This window comes from Manis javanica, chromosome 1 (assembly GCF_040802235.1).
Source record: "Manis javanica isolate MJ-LG chromosome 1, MJ_LKY, whole genome shotgun sequence".
NCBI lineage: Eukaryota > Metazoa > Chordata > Mammalia > Pholidota > Manidae > Manis > Manis javanica.
Genome location: NC_133156.1, coordinates 196575008 through 196594137, shown reverse-complemented (window position 1 = coordinate 196594137; position 19130 = coordinate 196575008). Strand labels below are relative to the sequence as shown.

The 19130-nt window shown below is 41.3% G+C and overlaps 1 protein-coding gene and 1 long non-coding RNA gene across 4 annotated transcripts in view; one reads left to right on the top strand and one right to left on the bottom strand.

The window, feature by feature from the left end:
• Positions 1–3651, bottom strand: part of PNPT1 (polyribonucleotide nucleotidyltransferase 1) — a 40169-nt gene extending 36518 nt beyond the window's left edge. Inside the window, exon 1 of one of the 3 annotated variants that reach the window (XM_073212936.1) lies at positions 3506–3651. In XM_073212936.1, the coding sequence (XP_073069037.1) occupies positions 3506–3607 (102 nt within the window). In that variant the 5' untranslated portion in view covers positions 3608–3651. Of the gene's footprint in view, positions 1–3446 lie in introns of all 3 variants that reach the window. The other 2 variants (XM_037020442.2, XM_037020441.2) reach the window with 2 other exon arrangements.
• The window catches only part of LOC118972764 (uncharacterized), a 294258-nt gene that overhangs the window by 55224 nt on the left and 219904 nt on the right, over positions 1–19130 (top strand). The window lies entirely within an intron of this gene.

Here is a 19130-nt window from a genome sequence, read left to right as displayed (position 1 = left end):
TCTACTAGGATGGTTATAATCAAAGAGAGCAATAATAAATGTTGGTGAGAATGTGCAGAAACTGGAACCTTCACATACTGCTGAAATGTAAAATGGTGCACCTGCTTTGGGAAGTAATCTGGCAATTCCTCAAAAGGTTAAACTGAGAAGTACTTTATTACATAGCATTCTACTCCAGGGTATATACTTAAGAGAAATGGAAACATATGTCCTTGCAAAAATTTGCAAATGAATGATTTGATAGCAGCATTATTTATAACACTTCCAAAATGGAAACAACTCAAATGTCTGTCAATGGATGAATGAATAAACAAAAAAAGTACTGGGGAATTTAAAAGCATATTCTATTGAATATTGACTATCCTTGCTGATGGTAAATCTTTATTCTTTGATTGTGATATAATCAGTTGGGCAGAGAAGGCAATAGAACACAGAGGTTAAGAACATGGGTTCTCGCTGAATAATGGCAGGCTTCATTGGAGTAAAAGGACCACTTTAGTCTGAGGATGATATATATCACTTCTCAGGTTCTGCTGGTGAAAACCAGTCACGTGGCCCCACCTAGCTGTAGGAATGAGCAGTGTACCAAAGGAGAGAGCACATGTACACACAAGTGTGAGCAAGAAGTGGACTACCCCGTCCCTTGCTAAGAACCAGCCCTGCCCTCCCAGTTGTTAAACAGACAGACAAGTAGAGCCAAGGGAGCAAAATTAAGCTTTTAGGTTAATGTATTTACAATGGGGATTGACTGAATCAGTTAGAAAAATAAATAGGTCTACAGTACCACAAATATACTTGGATTTACATATTTATTCAAACATGAAACCTTCCTACCTTCTTTGTTCCCTCTGTTGAATCTACCCAGTATCTTATTTAAGGGTTGTAGGCCACCCACCAAATAGTCCTATGGTCTTACCATGGTGACTGCCCTGTTCAAACTGCCTTGTAATTTAAACTGGTTTTCTTCTATACATGTGTGCAGTCTATATTATGCAAAGAACCAAGTGGTTACCTTCCATTATATCCCATGATCTCAGCTGGTTAACCGACCTATCTCATTTTTTCCTGCCGGTGTACTTCTAGTTCTGTTTTTGGTGCAACCTGTTACAGCTTGCATTTTATGATTGATTTTACCTCTCACCAATTTATTCTTTAATACATCATGTATAAAATATCTCCAAATACATACAAGACTAATAAGTCCAAAGTGGCTCCTGGGGATTGGAACTGGGTGGCTGTGGAACTATATGGCAGGGACACTTTTGAGCTTTTTAAATGTGGAACCACATGAATTAATTCACGTAATGTGAATTAATATGTAATAAAAAAATACTTTTGAAAAAATAAATAATAAAAAGGATAGGATGAGCAGAGAGATCCTATTGGTGAAGAGAAGAGTGGGAGGAGGTAGCTGAGAAAGACAGAATGGGAAGAGAGGAGCCATCTGCCACAGGGAATAGAACTTTAGGGAAAGAGATGCTTAAGGAACATTTTCAGAAACATCTGCAGAATGAAATGGAATGTAACTACCTTCCTCCAACTTACAGCACAAAAAATTTGTAATACAAAACTAAAACAAAACAAACCCAAACATTTCTATGATTTGGCCTCATTTTTGTTGCTAAACCCACATTTCACCTTTTGCTCCCTCTATAGTGAGTTATTTGTAGCTACTCAAATGCACTCTGTCATCTCCCTACAGTTGCACTTGCCATCTTCTATGCTACTTTCTCCTGACTAATATTCCTCCTTGCCCTTTAAATTTCACCTTCAGTGGCAAGCTTTAGGGTGGGATCAGTACACCTTTGTGCTCCCTTAGCACCCAGTCCATACCCTTCCCACACTGTTTCCCCCTGCATTAAACTTGTATTTTACTCCTCCATTAGACTATATCTCCAGTGCTCTGTACAGAATAAATGCTCAATAAAACATTGCTGAAATGAAAATCAAAACAATTGCCTCAAAAATTACTGTATTAAATACACTATCTGAAAAATACCTTAACAGTACACAACCTCCTAGGGTATTGTAAGTATGTATGATAACAAATATACATGGTACATAGTAGTCATTCAGTAAGTGCTACAAACAACAAACTTGAGAGATGAAAGAATTGACTTAGCAGGTATGATATTTATTAATCTAATTACAACACATTATTTAGGCTTAAAAAGAGGTAGCTGCAAAAGAGGTCCAAACTGGCTAATAAATGAAAGATTCAAAGTAGATTATTTATGGAAAATTTGGAGTGCAGGGGTTGATCCTGCTGCTTTGAGTCCCTAGTGGTAGGGACATAGTAGGTGCCCACTGAAATGTTCTGGAGCATTTCTTCAGAGTGTTCAGCCCTTGAAGAATGGAAGGGATATCCTCTCCCTCAAAAAATCAGAAATAATGTCAGAGGTGGAAAGAGCCTTAAAAATCATTTAGTTTAGCGGTCAACCAACTATAGTCTGTTTGTTTCTATACATCCTTTCAGCTAAGAATGCTTTGTACATCTTTAAATGATTTGTAAACACAGTATGCAGCCCACAAAGCCTAAAATATTTACTGTCTAGCCCCTTACAGAAACGTTTGCAGACCCTTGATCTGGTCCAGTCTGTTCATTTTAGGACCAAAAAGAGAAGTTACTTGTTCAAGATCTGTCATTCAGTTAAGTTAGGACGGATTTTTCAGCTTTTTGTCTGAATTAAGGTCAAAAATTTTTATAAGTATATGTAAAAAATGTAGAGTACTCATTAGCAGTTTTGTTTGTTCTAAAAATGATCTAAGTAGGAGTTTTTAAAAAGTGATTTTGGACATGAATTCTGACAAATGGACCCCTGGAAAAAATACGGGGTTTGTAAGAGAAATTCATGTTCAAAATCCTAGTCTCATAGTACTAGGTTTGTTGACTCTGGGAAAGTTATTTAACCTCTTTTTGTGAGCCTCTGCTGCCTTAACTATGAAATGGGGGGTACTAGTACCTCTATTGCAGGTTTAAAAAGAGTTTACCGTATAACTAACGTTCAATAAACTGACGTTTCCCTTCCCTTCCTACCTGGGGTCACACTGGCCACTTTTAGGCAATAAAGGGGATCGGTTACATAAGAATCCGTTGTCAGCTCTTTATCCCGAGCTAGCAAGTTTCCCACTTCAGAGTCGAGGAGTCCCAGAAAGTAAAAAGTAAAAAGAATGGGAATCAGGTGGACAGGAGAAAAGAAGTCTGTAGTAGGGCATGGAGGAGGACCAAGAAACGAAGGTCACGAGGCCGAGACAGCACGGCGAGCGGGAGAGTACTAGGAGACAGACAGACTCCAAATCTGGAAAGGGAAATATGGAATTTAGGTTTCGGGTACAGAGGGGGGAAATGAGACTGGGGCTGCCGCATTCCTACCCTGGGAGGTGAATATACTCGGTCTTGCCGGACAGGACGCCTTGTGAAAGGACAGAGAAACGCTGTTCCTTACCTGTTGCCTAAGTCCACAGCCACGGCTCGGGACCCCACGCCACCCCAGAGTGCTCGCACCTGCAACTGGGTGAGTGCCCGATCCCGCCCTGGCAGACGGAGGGGACCGTGGTTCAGCGGCCGGAGCCGGAGGCACGAACAGCAATGCCTGCAGGCCGCCATGACACCAACACGCGATCTGCCCGGGCTGCGCCCTGACTGGCTAGCACTGCAGGCTGTGGGGCGGAGCCTGATGCAGTTTCGTTTCCGTGGCGCCGAGGGAAGCGGATACCTTAGTTTTCTACGATGACTAGAGAGGGTCATATCTATCTGAACGCGATTGTGACACCCTGCCTTTCTAAGTATCTGCCGATGAAAGGCATTAGAAAATTTTTTTTTTCTATTGCAGTTTAAAAGAAAGCCCTAGAATAATGTGTTAATAAGTAAATATAATAATGATAGAAATCATCAAATAACATTATTATTTGACTAGTGTGAACGAGAATTAGGAGAATTTGTAAGGTAGCCCATTAAAGCTCTCACTCCCTCCGCCCCCGCCCTGGTTTTTATTTTGTAAATATCACACAACAACTATATTACTGCGAAGATTTGTGTTAATTTTTCCAGTAAATTAATTTTATGTTGACCTATGTCATCATTTTAGATATTTGTATCGTCATTTCTGATTGATCTTCATTTCCATTGTTAATATTTAGCAATTCATTTCTCTGCCCTGTTTAGTCAAATGCTAATATTTAAAAAGCCAACTGTTAAATGCAAAATGCCAGCTACTACATTTTTGTTAATGTTTTGGAAAATGAAATAGCTTCTGAAATATGAATTCGATAAATTTTTAAGGGGTGGATAAATTTCCCTCATAACCCCTCTTACTCCAGTTTGTTAGAAAACCTTTATATAGTTCCTTGAATGAACCAATGATCATTTTTCTCTTTTAAGAAAAAAGGCCATATTTCTCTTTTAAGGTCATAGTCCCCTTCCCCCAAAGAAATCCAAACAACATAACACAACACATAATCAAACGATTTTTGAACTAAAAATGTTAAACTTTAAACAGATAAATGATTTGGTGGCCAAGCACCTCTCTTTCATGAGCTATTATCATTTATTTGGAATTTCCATGCTAATAGAAGGGATTACTGCTAACTCTGTTTATGGGCATTTAGTGTTAAAGTAGTTTTTTCCTCTTCCTCTTTGACTTTATTTTGTGTTGCTATCTGTGGTTTCAGGACTAATCCATTGAAACTTGTCATAATCTACTTGCCATGATTCAACACAACTTTACCTTTTAGGACTACTAAATAACCTTCTGGCAATGTACTTAAATACTCTATAATCATTTTCATTCAGGTTGTATTGCCTAATAACTTAGAGTATAGACTTGAAGTTAGTCCTGAGTGGTCCCAATCTTGGCCTTGTCATTTACTAGTTGTCTCACCCTATCTTCCTGAGCCTCACTTTCCTCAGCTTTAGAAATGGATACTAATACGAATGTCACAGGGTTTTTGTAAAGATTAAACATACAGAGGATGCAAGATGTTCATCACAGTACCTGGCAGATTGTCAGCACTCAATAAATGGTAGATTCAGTTTTGATCTAGCCTTTTCTTAATTTTCCCTCTAGTTTCCTCTATTTGAAATACTGAACAACCTTCTTTGTTTCAGAACCCCATTGATCAATTAGCTTTCATTCAGGTGAAAATGCTGGAAAGCAGCATTTACACATTAACCTGCCTGTTTCCTCACAACAACCCAAAATAATTGCAATGGTAGTAATTGGATCATAAACTATCTATGCCTCAGTTTCCTCATTTGTAAAATGAGAATTATATTAATACCTACTTGTTAGATTTGTTATGCAGACTTAAATGCAATCGTATTTTTATGGAACTAAGAATAGTCCCTGGCACATGGAAAACATAATAAGGTATTGTATTATTTGCTGGATATCTGCTTTAATCAATCACTGTGCTAGGTTCAGGGGACATAGGGGTGTTGAAACAGTCACAGAGCATAATAATCCTTGCTTTATGGAGCTTGCAGTCTAGTATGAGAGAATGACAAAAACACAACCAAACAAATAAACAGATAAATTAGAGCCTTATTGATGCTAAGAAGGAAATAAACTAAGTGTGGAGATAGAAAATAATGGGATAGAGAAAGAACTTACTTCAAATAAGGTGGCTAGGGAAAGACTTCCTGAGGAGGAAACATTTAAACCACCCTGAGGGATGAGACAGAAACAGCTTCTGAAACATGCGGCCAGGTGGGAGTGGTGACTTGTTGGAGAAGGGTTGCCCCTGAGTCAGGAAAGAGTTTGTCTCCTGTGAGTACAGAAGAAAGCCTATGTGGCTGGAGAGCAGTAAGCAGGAGTATGGCAAAGACAGGTAGGAGAGGAAGGCACTGTAAAGTTTAAACAGGAAAGTAACATGTTATAGTCTACATTTTAAGATGTTCCATCTGGCTGTGGAGTCTAGAGTGAATTGGAAGAGACAGGAGAGAAGTGTAAAGATCAGGAATAATAGGGTGGCAAGGATTACAAGGAGAAGGCATAGATAGATTTGGGATATATTTTAGTGTTGGAATTAATAGGACTTGTTGAAGAATTGGAAGCTAGGAGGGGGAAATCAAGACTATTAATAGGCTTAGATGGGTCAGAAAAGCAATGTCTGAGACACCTGAGAGTAGCTGTCAAGACAGTTGGATCTGAGTTTACAACTCAAGGAGAGGACTATACTAATAGAAATATAACAATAATCAGCAAACCAGTGACATCAGAAGTCATGGAAGTGTATGATTATCATCTGGAGAGAGGATCAAGAGAAAACAAAAGGAGGCCTGGGTCTGAGACCTGAAGAGAGAGAGGCTGCCAAGACTATGGAGATAAAATGAGCATTGCTGCAGGAAGAAAGCAAGGGTGTATTATGCTGGGCATTTTCCATTTGCATCTGCTCCATCCATTTTCTACCCTTCTTGGTTCTGCTCTGTGCCCCAAGGGACTGATTTATGGATTGCAACACCCCAGCACCCTGACCCTCTTTTGGTTGGGTTATCCAATGAATGACATGAGAAGGAGATGAGATCACTATACACCTGCCAGGTGGCCCTGCTTGCCTGGCTATAGCTATCACTCCAATTACACTGTTTCTTCTCTTTGCCACTTTAAGCCTTGTTTCCTCTTGTTGCTTGTCCATTAGTTCCTCAGCATTCCTTCTCATTAATTCTGGGATCTTCCTTCCCTTCTGTATATAGTCCTTTCATTAAATTCTCTTCAGAATTCATCTGAGTGTGCCCTCTATTTCCTGCTTTCCTTTGCACTGCTCCTCACAAAGGGTCTTTCTGTATGCTCTTGCCTCTCTCCCAGCAATAGATCACTGTTACTTGTTACTAGAAGCTCGTTACACTGGAGGTGGGAGGTGAGGGTGTCTTACCAATGGGTTTTAGCCCCGGGAAAGATCGCTATGGATTCAATGTGACCAAAGAAATTGACAGCAAAACGTTCTTTGGGGTGAAAGGGTTTATTACCCGGCTTGTTCTCCTGGCAGTAGGTCGAGCACTAGCATCTCTACTTCCACACAGAGCACTGGTCCGAGCTCTCTATATAGTGCAATAATAGTTTATTGCCTAAAGGTGTAGAAATGGCAGCCTAGCAACAGGCCAGTTACATCATCAGGTGGTTTAAGTTCAGTGAGGATCCTGGCCATAGGAACCCCAACTTCCCCACACTCCACCCCTCCAGGATTCTCATGTTACAATCTACACACTTTCAATCTTCCGCAATGGTCCCTGTGCAAGAAAGCTGGAGCACTGTAACCAGATTCCACAATAGCAACAGAAGATAACAACAACTTAGAGATAAAGAAAATTAAGATACAGCAAGATTTTGATACAGGCAACAAAAAATTATAATAATCTTCAAGCCAGAGGAGTTTCACAATCCATAAAGACTTTAGGGGTGATAAGACACCAACATAGGCAAATCTTGTCCATCAGTTAAGATGCATGCAAGAGAGTGGTCCTGTGATAGGACTGTAAGGGGGTCCCTTCGAGGTCTAGTATACCATACTTTTACTCCGTTCACCATGGGGGTTACTCAAGGATCTATGTATAGTGCTACTGGAGGTGCATGCACTGGCCATAATAATAAAACAAAACTCTCCGGTAAGATGCTCCTACCTTCTGACCATTCAGGATATACTACTGTGACCTTTGGCGGCCACTCTGCTGTTATTCCAGGAATACACAGGAGGCCAGCTTCCAGGCCTTGTCCCCAAGATGCCAGGAGAGCCAGCCATTGTTGGTCCATGTGTTGAAAGGTCCAAGGCCTCATCCACTCAATGGAGTCTCCAGGGTTCAGTGCAGTTGGTGCTGGCAGCAAGATGTTATTCTGGTGGCCGAACCTCGGCTTCAGTGATTCTTCCTTGGTTTGTACTTGCAGTTGTATAGGGGAGGCAGGAATATGTGTTAACATGTCTACAGGGCTGAGGGCTCCCTTTCAGGGTCTCTCGTTCAAACGCTGTAGCACTGTCCATAAGTGGACTGACCATCCCTGCAGACTATTGATATCTGACTTTAGTCTGAATTTTAACAAGCCGTTGGTCCTTTCTACCATGCCTGCTGTGGTAGGATTGTATGGCACATGAAATTTCCATTTGATTTCCAGCTTTTGCACCCATTCTTGCAGTATATGTGCAGTAAAATGGGTGCCCTGATCACACTCAATTACCTGTGGTCAGCCATAGGCAGCAAAGAGATGCTCCAGGCCTCTTTTGGTCATCTGCTGGTCTGCACAACAGGTAGGAAAAGCAACCAGAAGTCCAGTAGCTGTGTCCATGCATTTCATAGCATGCCGATATCCTTCTGACACAGGTAGAGGCCCAATATAGTCTATCTACCATCTGACGAGGGTTATCTGCCATTTAGCTATTGTCCCATGTTGCTGTGGAACTCAGTGTAAGTCCCTTTTGGGGCACACGAAACATTCCTGCCAGGCTCTACTAACTTCTTCAAAGGTCAAAGGCCCACAGATGGGCTACAGCCCACATTGTCTTTTGCCCTGCATGCAGCAAATGCTGGTATAACTGCTGAGCTACATCAGAGGCAGGCTTTCCTTCTAACCAACGTATCTGGGCCAATTTATCTGCTTCATCATTTCGTAGGGATGCCAGTGGCAAATGACCTGTCACATGGTATACTGTAATTATTTTAGTCTGACCACAGGCCCATAATCTTGCCACAATTCTTGGCCCCAAAGGGGTCAGTGACCAACCAGCCAGTTGGCATGGTAGCAGGTTGGTAGCCACAGGGTCAAGCCCTGATAGACAGCCCAGCTGTCAGTGCAGACAACTATAGGGGAGGACTCCTGGCTGATCAGAAGCCACACAGCCCTCAACTCTGCCCATTGGCTGCTCTTCTCCTCACCATCTTCCATCCATTCTTAGAATGGAAAGCTATGGCCCTCCATTTTGGGGGCTGCCCATGGCTGGAGTCATCTGTGTACCATGCATCTTCGGGTATAGGGGCTATTCCCTCCCGATAGGGACTCTCTGCTACTAATGGTTCAAAAGCAAGTTCTTCCTGCTTTTCACTAGTAAATGTCACTGGCCCCAATAAGCTTTGGAGTTCTTCACTCAAGGGGCTACTAGAGAGGGCACTACACTGCTGTAGGCAAGCATCCCACTTGGCTAGTGTGGGTGTTCGTGCCACACCACTCCTTGGCTTTTGGGTCCAGTCTCGTACCCACCCCAAGATGGGATAGATGGTTATTACCTTTATCAGGTCCATTCCAGTGAGGGGTTCTGTATCCAGCAAGGTGTGATACATGGCAGCCAGTTGGTTTCTATCAAAGTGTATCATACCTCTGCCCCTTTCCAGAGTTGTGACCTGAATCCAACAGGTTAGCGAGTTTGTTCAAGCCACTGCCAGAGACCCTAGCCATAAGCATCTTCAGTCACATGAACATCCAGCTCGCAGGGCCTGGATGGGTCAATCACACTCAAGGCCTGCATGGCCTTGACTGCCCATTTTGCTGTGGTAAAGTCAGATGCACATGTCTCATCCCAGTCCCACCTGATGCCCTTTTGTACCAACTGGTATAAGGGCTTCAGAATTTGTGCCAAGTGTGGGATAAACACTCTCCAGTAGCCTAGAAGAACCAGAAACTCCTGTAGCAATGCTACAGTTGTAGGGGTAGGAAAAGCCTGGACTTTATCTATAACTGTTTCCGTTATAACTTAGGTCTTACCCAATGAGACAACCCCCAAGAATTTGATAGATAAACCAGGTTCCTGAACCTTGGTGCTGTTCACAGTCCATCCTTTCTCCTGTAAATGTTACAGCTGTCTTGGTGCTGCACCTTGTAGATGTGAAAGAGAATCGGACGTGAGCATGACATCATCAGTATAATGGTACAGCCGCACCACTGGCAGTTTCTTCCATGTAGCCAAGTCCTGGGCTACAAGTCCATGACAGATGGTGGGGCTGTGGAGGTATCCCTGTGGGAGGATGGTGAAAGTCCATTGCCGTCCTTCCCACATAAAGGCAGACTGTTCCTGACTTTCCTGCTCAATGTCAATGGAAAGAAGGCATTAGCAAGATTTACCACATAATGGTATGTTCCTAGTTCATGGCTGAGTGTATCCATCAAGACTGCAATAGAGGGGACAGCAGCATGCATAGGAGGACTTTATTCAGTTCTCTGTAATCCATAGTCATACACCAGGAGCCATCTTGCTTTTTCACTGGCCACACTGGGGAATTGAAAGGACTATGGGTGGGCTTTATAATACCCACTGCTTTCAGCTCCTGTAGAGTTTCTCCAATCTCTTTATGACCTCCAGGCAGTTTGTATTATTTGGTATTAGTCACCCACCGAGGTACAGGCAAAGCTATGGGCAGGTGCCTAGCATGTCCCCTCAGAACTGTCTTCATCCCATGTTCTCTCAGTCTGAACTTACCTGCAGTGGTCTGCACCCATAGACCCTGCAGGATATCAATCCCCAAAATATACTCAGGGATAGGAGATATATACATGGTATACTCTTTGTGGGATAGATGCCCTATTCCCAAAGGGATTTGGGCTTTTTTCACTCTAACAGCCTTACCCCCATATCCATCTATGGTAGTGAGAGTACCGGGGAACTGCTCGGGATTACCATGAATCAGTGAACATTCAGCCCCAGTGTTCACCAGAGCCAGGACACATTGTATGTTCACTGGGGACCAATGGATAGCTATTTCAACATGTGGCCTCCAGTTCCCCCTGGTCCCTCAGGGCAGATATCTTGACCTTCCCTTCAGTCAAACCATGTTCCCCAATCACCTTCTTGTGTGGGCTCAATGAGGTTGGCTTGCTGTCCACCAGGGAGTCTTGCAAACACACAGGCCAGACTCATGGCTCTGTCTCTGACCTCTGCCTCTTTAGTCTTAATGGTTTCAGCTGTTGCCATAGCTCTAGTAAGATCCTATTTGACTTTCCATCTAATTTCCTTCCATCTGCTACTGCTCATATTAAATCAACCCACATCTGGGTCCTTGTAACCTTCTTGGGACCCTGTAAATTCTTCTTGTGAAGAACAGATCTTATTTCTTTCAGGGTTCTCATTGCTTTAGCCTCTCCAATGACACCTGCTGTCAGTGTTTTCATGCTGTCTCCTCTTGCATCAATGCCATTTCCTTCTTCAGGGAATCCACAGAAGTTTTCAGCTTGCATTCTCATGCCACCTCCTCTTGCATCAATGCCATTTACTTCTTCAGGGAATCCATGGAATTTTGCAGCTCATGTTCTCATGCTGCCATTTCTTGGGTCTCTTCTGTAGACCTTTTTAATACTGTGAGAAGCAGCCAACCCACAGTCCCCGCTGCCTCACGAGCACTGTTTCTCAAAAGACCTACTTACTATACCAAGGCCACCCCTACAGCCTCGGGTGTCACCTCCACTTGCCTCCAGTCCTGGGGTGGAGCCCAGCTCTCTAGGAGGCAAGCCACCTCAGACCACATACCCACTGGGGGACAATCCACTGTCTCCCCACTCACAGGGACAGCCCACTGAAGCACCCCTCCCATAAGGGTTGCCTGTCTTTTTTTCCTTGGTCAACAATGAACCCTGCCAATTTTTGCCAATTGTCTTGCCAATGGGTTTCAGCCCCGGGCAAGTTCGCTATAGAATCAATGTGACCAAAGAAATTGACAGAAAAATGTTCTTTGAGGTGAAAGGGTTTATTACCCAGCTTGTTCTCCCCATGGTAGGTCGAGCACTAGCATCTCTACTTCCACACAGAGCACTGGGCCGAGCTCTCTATATAGTGCAATAATAGTTTATTGCCTAAAGGTGTGGAAGTGGTAGCCTAGCACCAGGCCAGTTACATCATTAGGTGGTTTAAGTTCAGTGAGGATCCTGGCTATAGGAACCCCAACTTCCTCACAGAGGGGCATGCTGTTCTCTGCTGTTCTGATTAACCTTGTCTTACAAATGTACTGTGTCCCATGATCTTGGATGGGGGTAGCATTCTTGGTGCTTGTGTTATACTTCCAGGTATAATCTTGGGCCCAGTATGTATTTTACCCCTTCCTTAGGGGTAAAGGATTATGTTCTGTTCCCTCTTCCATCTGCACTTGGCTTTCACAGTGCCTTAAGGGTGACAGTATTTGTCACCTTCCCACAGCATGTAAGGCTTTTATTCCTATGGAGAGAGAAGGATTGGGTGGAACTTCTGCCTTCCCACAGTGGCTCCTATGCTCCTTCCCCAGGACTCTGCCATGAGGGACATGTTCTCAGGACTGTTGTTCTTATCCTAGTCTTTTTTTTTTGTGAGCATCCAATGTGGACCACAGAGAAGAGTCCATGAGTGGTTGTGAATTCCTCTTGTGCCTGTAGCCCTCTGGGGTTCTATATTCTCTTGATAGCCCACCCTTACCTTTTAGGAATTGGTTAAAAACATTTAGTGGAAGCCTTCTTACAAGTGTCTTCTGGAGACTGTGCCAGTAAGCAAGAGCTCATTTCCTATCTCTTTTTGGCGGCTCTTATCTTTCCTTTAATTTGAGATTAGTTGCTTTGTCACTTTTGCTCTTCATTGGGTTCTAGAAGAGTTGTGAATTTTCCAGTTGTTTGGTTTTGTTGCTACTGTTATTATTGTTATTATTGTTATAAGGGTGAGATGCTCTTTCCAGATTTCTGTATCCTAATGTGGGTAAAATTGTAGTATTTCCAGAATATCTTGCCTGGCTTTAGTATATCTGCATATCAACAGGTGCTCAAGGTTGGAGGAAAGTATGGCTTTAGTGCATTTCTATCATTCCTTAGGGGTAGAGAGAAGTTCATCTCCATGTCAATGGGTAATCTGGGCAATGGAGGTCTTATCTGTACCTGAGAGGTGAGGGGAGGGCCGGTTTTGCTTCTGTGGGAGCAGGAAAGAGAGATGGCCCAGGATTGCAGTTTGTGAGCAGTAAATGGATTTTAAACTTTATTTCTCCCTTTGACTGATTTAGGTTTTTAGAGGTATTTTGCCCCGGGATTTCCTCTCCCTGGACTTACACCTAAGCAGAAGCCAGAGATCTCATACAATTTAAGGCCTCCCCTTTCTGCTAGTCCACAGAAGTGAAGAAAGGATATAATTAGTTCTTTTACTATTTTTTTTTAGCTTCTTCCTGCCTCCAAAATTTTTATGGCTCTTCCAGGATTGGGACATAGGAAGATGAAGCAGAAGAAAGATGAAAGATTTCAGTTTTCTGGAGCCAATGGAGCTTATTTGACTGACCCTGGCTGGTTGTCATGTCCACCATCACTGCAGATATTCAAAAGCTGATTATGATATGGGGTATATATGTGGGCTGTCTGGTGACCTCTGCTGGGACCACCAAATGGCACAATTTCCTAATGTGGTACTCTCTAGGTGAATTTTTGTGACTTTCCCGGGTTCTGCTCCTGGTGGTCTGTTACACAGCTTCTTACTGCTGAGATCCTCTTGTTTTGGCTCTTAGCCCTCTTGGATGAAGTACCATCAAAATGGCTTCCTTGGGTGCTCTTGATCCACAAACTTAAACATCCTTGCCTTCTAAACAGAACTGAAACTTGTCTCAAACACTGGACTCTTTTCTTGCCCTATGATTGCAGGTGGCTCCAGTAACCCTCTACCTTCAAAATGGGGAAAATGGAAGTTCCTATGGCCTGGATACTCACTTAACTGGAAACTACTTAATGATGGAATTGGCCTATTGCTAGGTTTATGCTTCCACACCCCCTGGCAATGAGCTATTATTGACTGAGTCAATAAAGAGCTCCACCCAGTGCTTTGGGCAGAAGCAGAGACAGAGGTGGGTTATAGACCTGCAGACTGCTATATGCAGATGTGATACCAGTGCTGAAATACCACCATGAAAATAAAGTTGGGTATAAACCCTTTTACCCCAAGAACATTCTGTTGTCATTTCTTAGGTCTCACTGAATCTATAGTGAACTTGCCTGGGGCTGAAGCCCTCAGGCAAGATGGTACCATTTCCAAATGTACTTCTTCATCAAAAGGCATAAAAATTTAAATGTGTTAGAATTCGAGGCTTGAGTGAAGTACACCTTCTTAATAAACAAAGCTGATTGTTAAGAATTTTCTGAAAGATAAAAACAAACTAAAATTTCCTGTAATAAAATATTGGGAGTATGGGAGGAGTTAAACTTTGACGAGGAAAGTGAAGAAACCAGCTATGAAAAATTAAACTAAGCTATGTATTTAATGTCAACAAAATTAAAGGAGGCCTAATGAGAATCAGGCAATGGTCTATAAGAAATTTTATATAATTGGCTGGTAGTTTCCATGAGGGAGAGGTTGGGATAGATGGGTGAAATTGTTGGATTCTCCCAGAGGAGGACGCCGCCCCAAATCACTCACGAAAGGCGTCTCTTGATGCAATAAGCAAGAGGAATTTATTCAGGAACCAGCTAGCTGGGGTCCAAGTTAGCCCGACGCAGCGGGTCTCAACAAGGACCCTGAGCACACAAAGCCAGAAGGTTTTATAGCATTTTCAAAGGGGGCAACATTTTCCACAATCACAATACAGTGTTTTTTCATAGACACATAAATCTTTGGCTGGGGCCACATCCTGGGGTCTGGTTAGATAAGATTACCTTCGGAATGTTTAGGGTGGTTCTAGCAAGATAAGCTTGGTGTGTATGATTAACTGATTTGAGGTCAGCTAATTAAAGGTCACTACATTTAACACTGGCTGACTAACTTGTTTTTCAAGATTCTAATAATTTTCCTCCTTCTAGGTTAGGGGGTGGTATTTAAGCCTTTAAGATGGCTGTACTTATGCTAACTTTTGATTCTTCAGATCCTACAAAATAAGTGAAGGGATAAAGAGGTACAAAATCTCAATCAAGATGATGCTGGGGTTCTTGTTTGTGGAGCTGAAGAATGAGCTTCACAAATATTCAAGGTAGGAGAGCAAGGTACAGGCTTTTATTTAGAGATAAAGTGAAAGGACAGAGCTCCTGGCTCATGCCAGGAGGGGACAAGAGAGTCCGTAGTGGTGCGTTGTCTAGGGGGTTTTATAGGCAGTTGAGGATTTTTCGAGAACATGAAAAAAACTTAGGGGTGTGGACTTCCATCACTTGCCCTGTCAAGGTGGGCTGGGTCATAGCCTGATTGCTAGGGCTGACAGCAGAGTCATGGGTTATGCTGATACCCTTGCAGAACACTCAAACATTCCAGGCCAAGTTGCTCCTGGCCTTTTGACCTTTAACTGATCTCACTGAAGATGTCTATATTCTTAGGTATCTTTCCCTAGAGAATTAGTGTGACCTTGACTTTGCATAATGCTTAACAGAGTCTCAATGGGAACTTCTTTGCCCATTGTTACATTGCTCTGACTGTAAATATTGTGCTCTGCTTTTCCCAGAGGCGCTCATCCTACACTGACCACACCCATGGCCCCTGTCTCAATAATAGAAATTAGTCATGGGGTACAGTATAGAGAATATTGTCAGTAGTTCTATAACATCTTTCTATGTTGACAGACAGTAACTGTACTAGTTGGGGTGAGCATTTAATAATGTATATACCTATCAATTCACTATGTTGTATACTTGAAACTATGTAATATTGTATATCAACTGTACAATTTAAAAATAAATACATAAATAAAATAAATAATAAAAAAGAAATTTTATATACCCTCTTCACTGTGGCATTGCCTTATTAGGAGCCCATGGTAATCTATATTTAAAGGGCAAAAATGTGCAGGCATTTTTTACAGGAAATGTTATTTTCTTACCTAATGGTATAGGCTCCATAAATGTTTAGTGGTAATGAAAATGATCCATATTGGAGGCAGGAAAAAAGATGGGGATTTTTTAAAGGAAGAGAAAATGCAAATGCAGATTTCCAAACAGAACTTTTGTGAACCTACTAATTTTTGGAAGCCAAATGAAAGAAAAAAAAATACAACAAAATATTAAGCTAATATTAGTGCTCAACTTCAAAGCCTCCTCTCTAGTAAGATTCATGCATGTGTCTTGCCTGAGGGTGTCAGCCTTGAGCAAGTTCACTGGATTGAGTGACACCAAGAAATGACAACAGAACATCTTGGGGTAATAGGGTTTACACCCAGCTTTATTCTCCCAGTGGTAGGTTGAGCACTTGTTTCACATCTACATTCAGCAGCATGCAGGTCCATAATCCACCTCTGCCTCTGCCTCTGTCTCTGCGCAGACACTGGACAGAGCTCTTTATTTAGTGACACAGTCAATAATAGCTCATTGCCAAGGGTGTGGAAGCATTAACCTAGCAGTAGGCCAATTCCATCATCAAATAGTTTAGGGTCAGGTGAGGATCCTGGCCATAGGAACTTACATTTTCCCCACATATGTATATAACCACAGAGAAGTTTTAGTTTAAATGTAAGCAAAGAATAGTGCATGACCTTGAACATAGCTCCTTAAAGAGAACAAACTATGAGAAACTAAAGGCTTGTGATTTTAATGAGGGTTAACAATAATGTAAAGCTGCTTTACACAGGAATCATTGATTAGCAACAGCTCATGCCTGTCTGCAGAGCCACCTGTTTCACAGTAAGTATATTTTAATATAAAACTTCAGTTATATGCCAAGAAGTTCTAAATTTGGGTCAACATTATCATCTTAAACAATAGGTCAAAACATAATTGTATGGATTACTTGTCTCTTGATCACCCTGTTGTATGAATTATCAAAGGGAGGAGAGAAAATTAGGTGAAGCATAACTTACCATTTTTCTTGAATAAACATTAAAGTCAGCCTATTCCAAAAGAAGATCAAAGATATAATTATTCTGTTAAATAAAAACACAGAAAAAATATAAGGAGCAAGAGAAAATGTTAATATGTTCTGAAATGTCCACTAGCATATCAATTAACAAACTCCAAAAAACTCCTCCAAATTTTAATCCATGTTAATTCAAAATGACAAACATAGTTGATATAAACCATAATGGTCTGAGCTAATTTGCATGCAGTACAGTGTTAGCAAAGTCAGGATTTTGAGCTCAGTCGCTGTTCATTCATGCTTACTTTAAAGAAACCATTTTGTGAGAAGGAACAATAATTCCACTATCCTAAGGACAACTAACATGAAAATTTAAATAACAGTTCAATGAGGGTTGCATTTAGTTGGAATCCTAAAGATACACAAACACACACAAAAGCCTGTTGCTAAAGTGATTCTATTTATCACAATTCTGTACTTTCACAGCTTTACTAGTGAACCCATGACAATGAGGAATAAAACTTCCTCTATCTTCTTATTTTAGTAACTGAGGCCTGTGAATTAAACTGACAAAGGACATATTATCAATACAAAAGGAATATAAATTTTATTGATTTTAATATTTTTACATAATCAGGGCTTCACAGAGGAGAAGTGAACACCCAAAGTGGTTAGACTTAGGGTCTGTGACATTTTTAAAAGGAGTGATAAACCATAGACAAGCAACTAGACAAAGTAAAGGGCTTGTAGAAGTGATAAAGTGTGGGAAATGGCTAGAAAAAAATGAGGGAAACTAATGGAGATAAGCTTTCTTTTAGTAAGGTTTGTTTAGGCAGATTCATCTTTTTCTTTTTTGGAATTTATTTTATTTTGTTATTTTAAAATTTAATTTTTATTCTATTCTATTCTTTTTTTTAAATCAAAGTATCACCACTATGCAATCTTATGTTGGTTTCAAATACACAACACCATGGTTCAACAGTTACCCATATTGTCAAATCCTCACCCCCTCCAGTGAGGTCATCAATGTAGTAAGATGTTACAGAATCATTAGCTGTATTATCCATGTTGTACTACCATCCCCATGACCAGCCTATATTGTAATCATGAATTATTGTTAAGCATATTTGTCTTAGTATGAGCCCTACATCTTCAGTTGTAAGGGTCATTCTCCTCATCCTGGTATGGAGAAGGGGAAAATTCGTGCCACCTTTGAAAGGCAAATTTATGCCTTGCTTTACGGCAGTTAAAGGTAGGACAGATAACTTTTCCTATATTTGCTGATTCTCAATTTTCTTCTGCTCAAAATAATCCTTACACCAAAGTGGCATATTTTGGAGTGGCATATAGTAGACTGCTTCATAACATATATACACACCCACAGTGTATTATTGGTATTCTTTTAACTGCAAATGTCACAAGCCCAAAACAAATTCACTTAAAATAATCTATTGATTTACTTATCAGAAAATGACCCAAATATCCATGAACTGATAACTGGAAAAATAAAATGTGGTATATCTCTACAATGAAACATTATTTAGATATAAAAAAGAATGACATACTGATATATACTACAACACGAGTAATCCTGGAAAACAATCACCATCTTTTATTCCCATTCTATAACTAAACTGTCAGTCCATTGACCCCACCACTTCTCACTGTTCATCAGCCTTCTCATGGCTTCATATTTGGAGCTACTTGTCCAGTTTAGATTTCACAGTCCCATCTTTATCATCATTCCTCTGCAAATATTTCCAACTCATTTACCTCTTTCTCCCTTGTTATCCATGCCAAGTGTGTTAGTCAGCTTAGGCTGCCATAATAAAGTACCATAGACAGAGTGGCTTAAACAACAGATGTTTATTTTCCCACAGTTCTGGAGTCTGGAAGTCTCAAATCAATGTCCAGCAGGGTTGCTTCCTGGTGAGAATTCTCTTCTTGCTTGTATATGGCCACCTTCTCACTGCATCCTCACATGATGGTAGAGAGCTGATTCATCTTACAAAGACACTAATCCTATATGGGCCCCACCCTTATGACCTGGTTTAAGCTTAATTACTTTCTTACTCCAAATACAGTCACATTGGAGGCTAGAACTTCAATGTATAAATTTGAGGGAAACACAATTCAGTCTTTAGCCTAGAAAACCCTATCCTTAGATGAATCCTACCACTCACTTTCTCCATTCCTACATCAAACAGTTGACTTTGTTATAAAAAAAAAGTCACACAAGTGAATAGACTAGTTTCCCTTGAAATTCATGATCATAAATCTCAAAGAGCACACAGCAATACACCAATGTCTGGCAATCCCATTGTGCTTCTTTAGTAGATTCACTTTTCCAAAATAACTTCCATCCTAAACTTCATATACCTTGTCTTCCGCCGCACCCACCCCTGACTCTCAGCGGCTGGCTTTGCCTCAAATGTCAATAAAGAGATTGAAGTCAG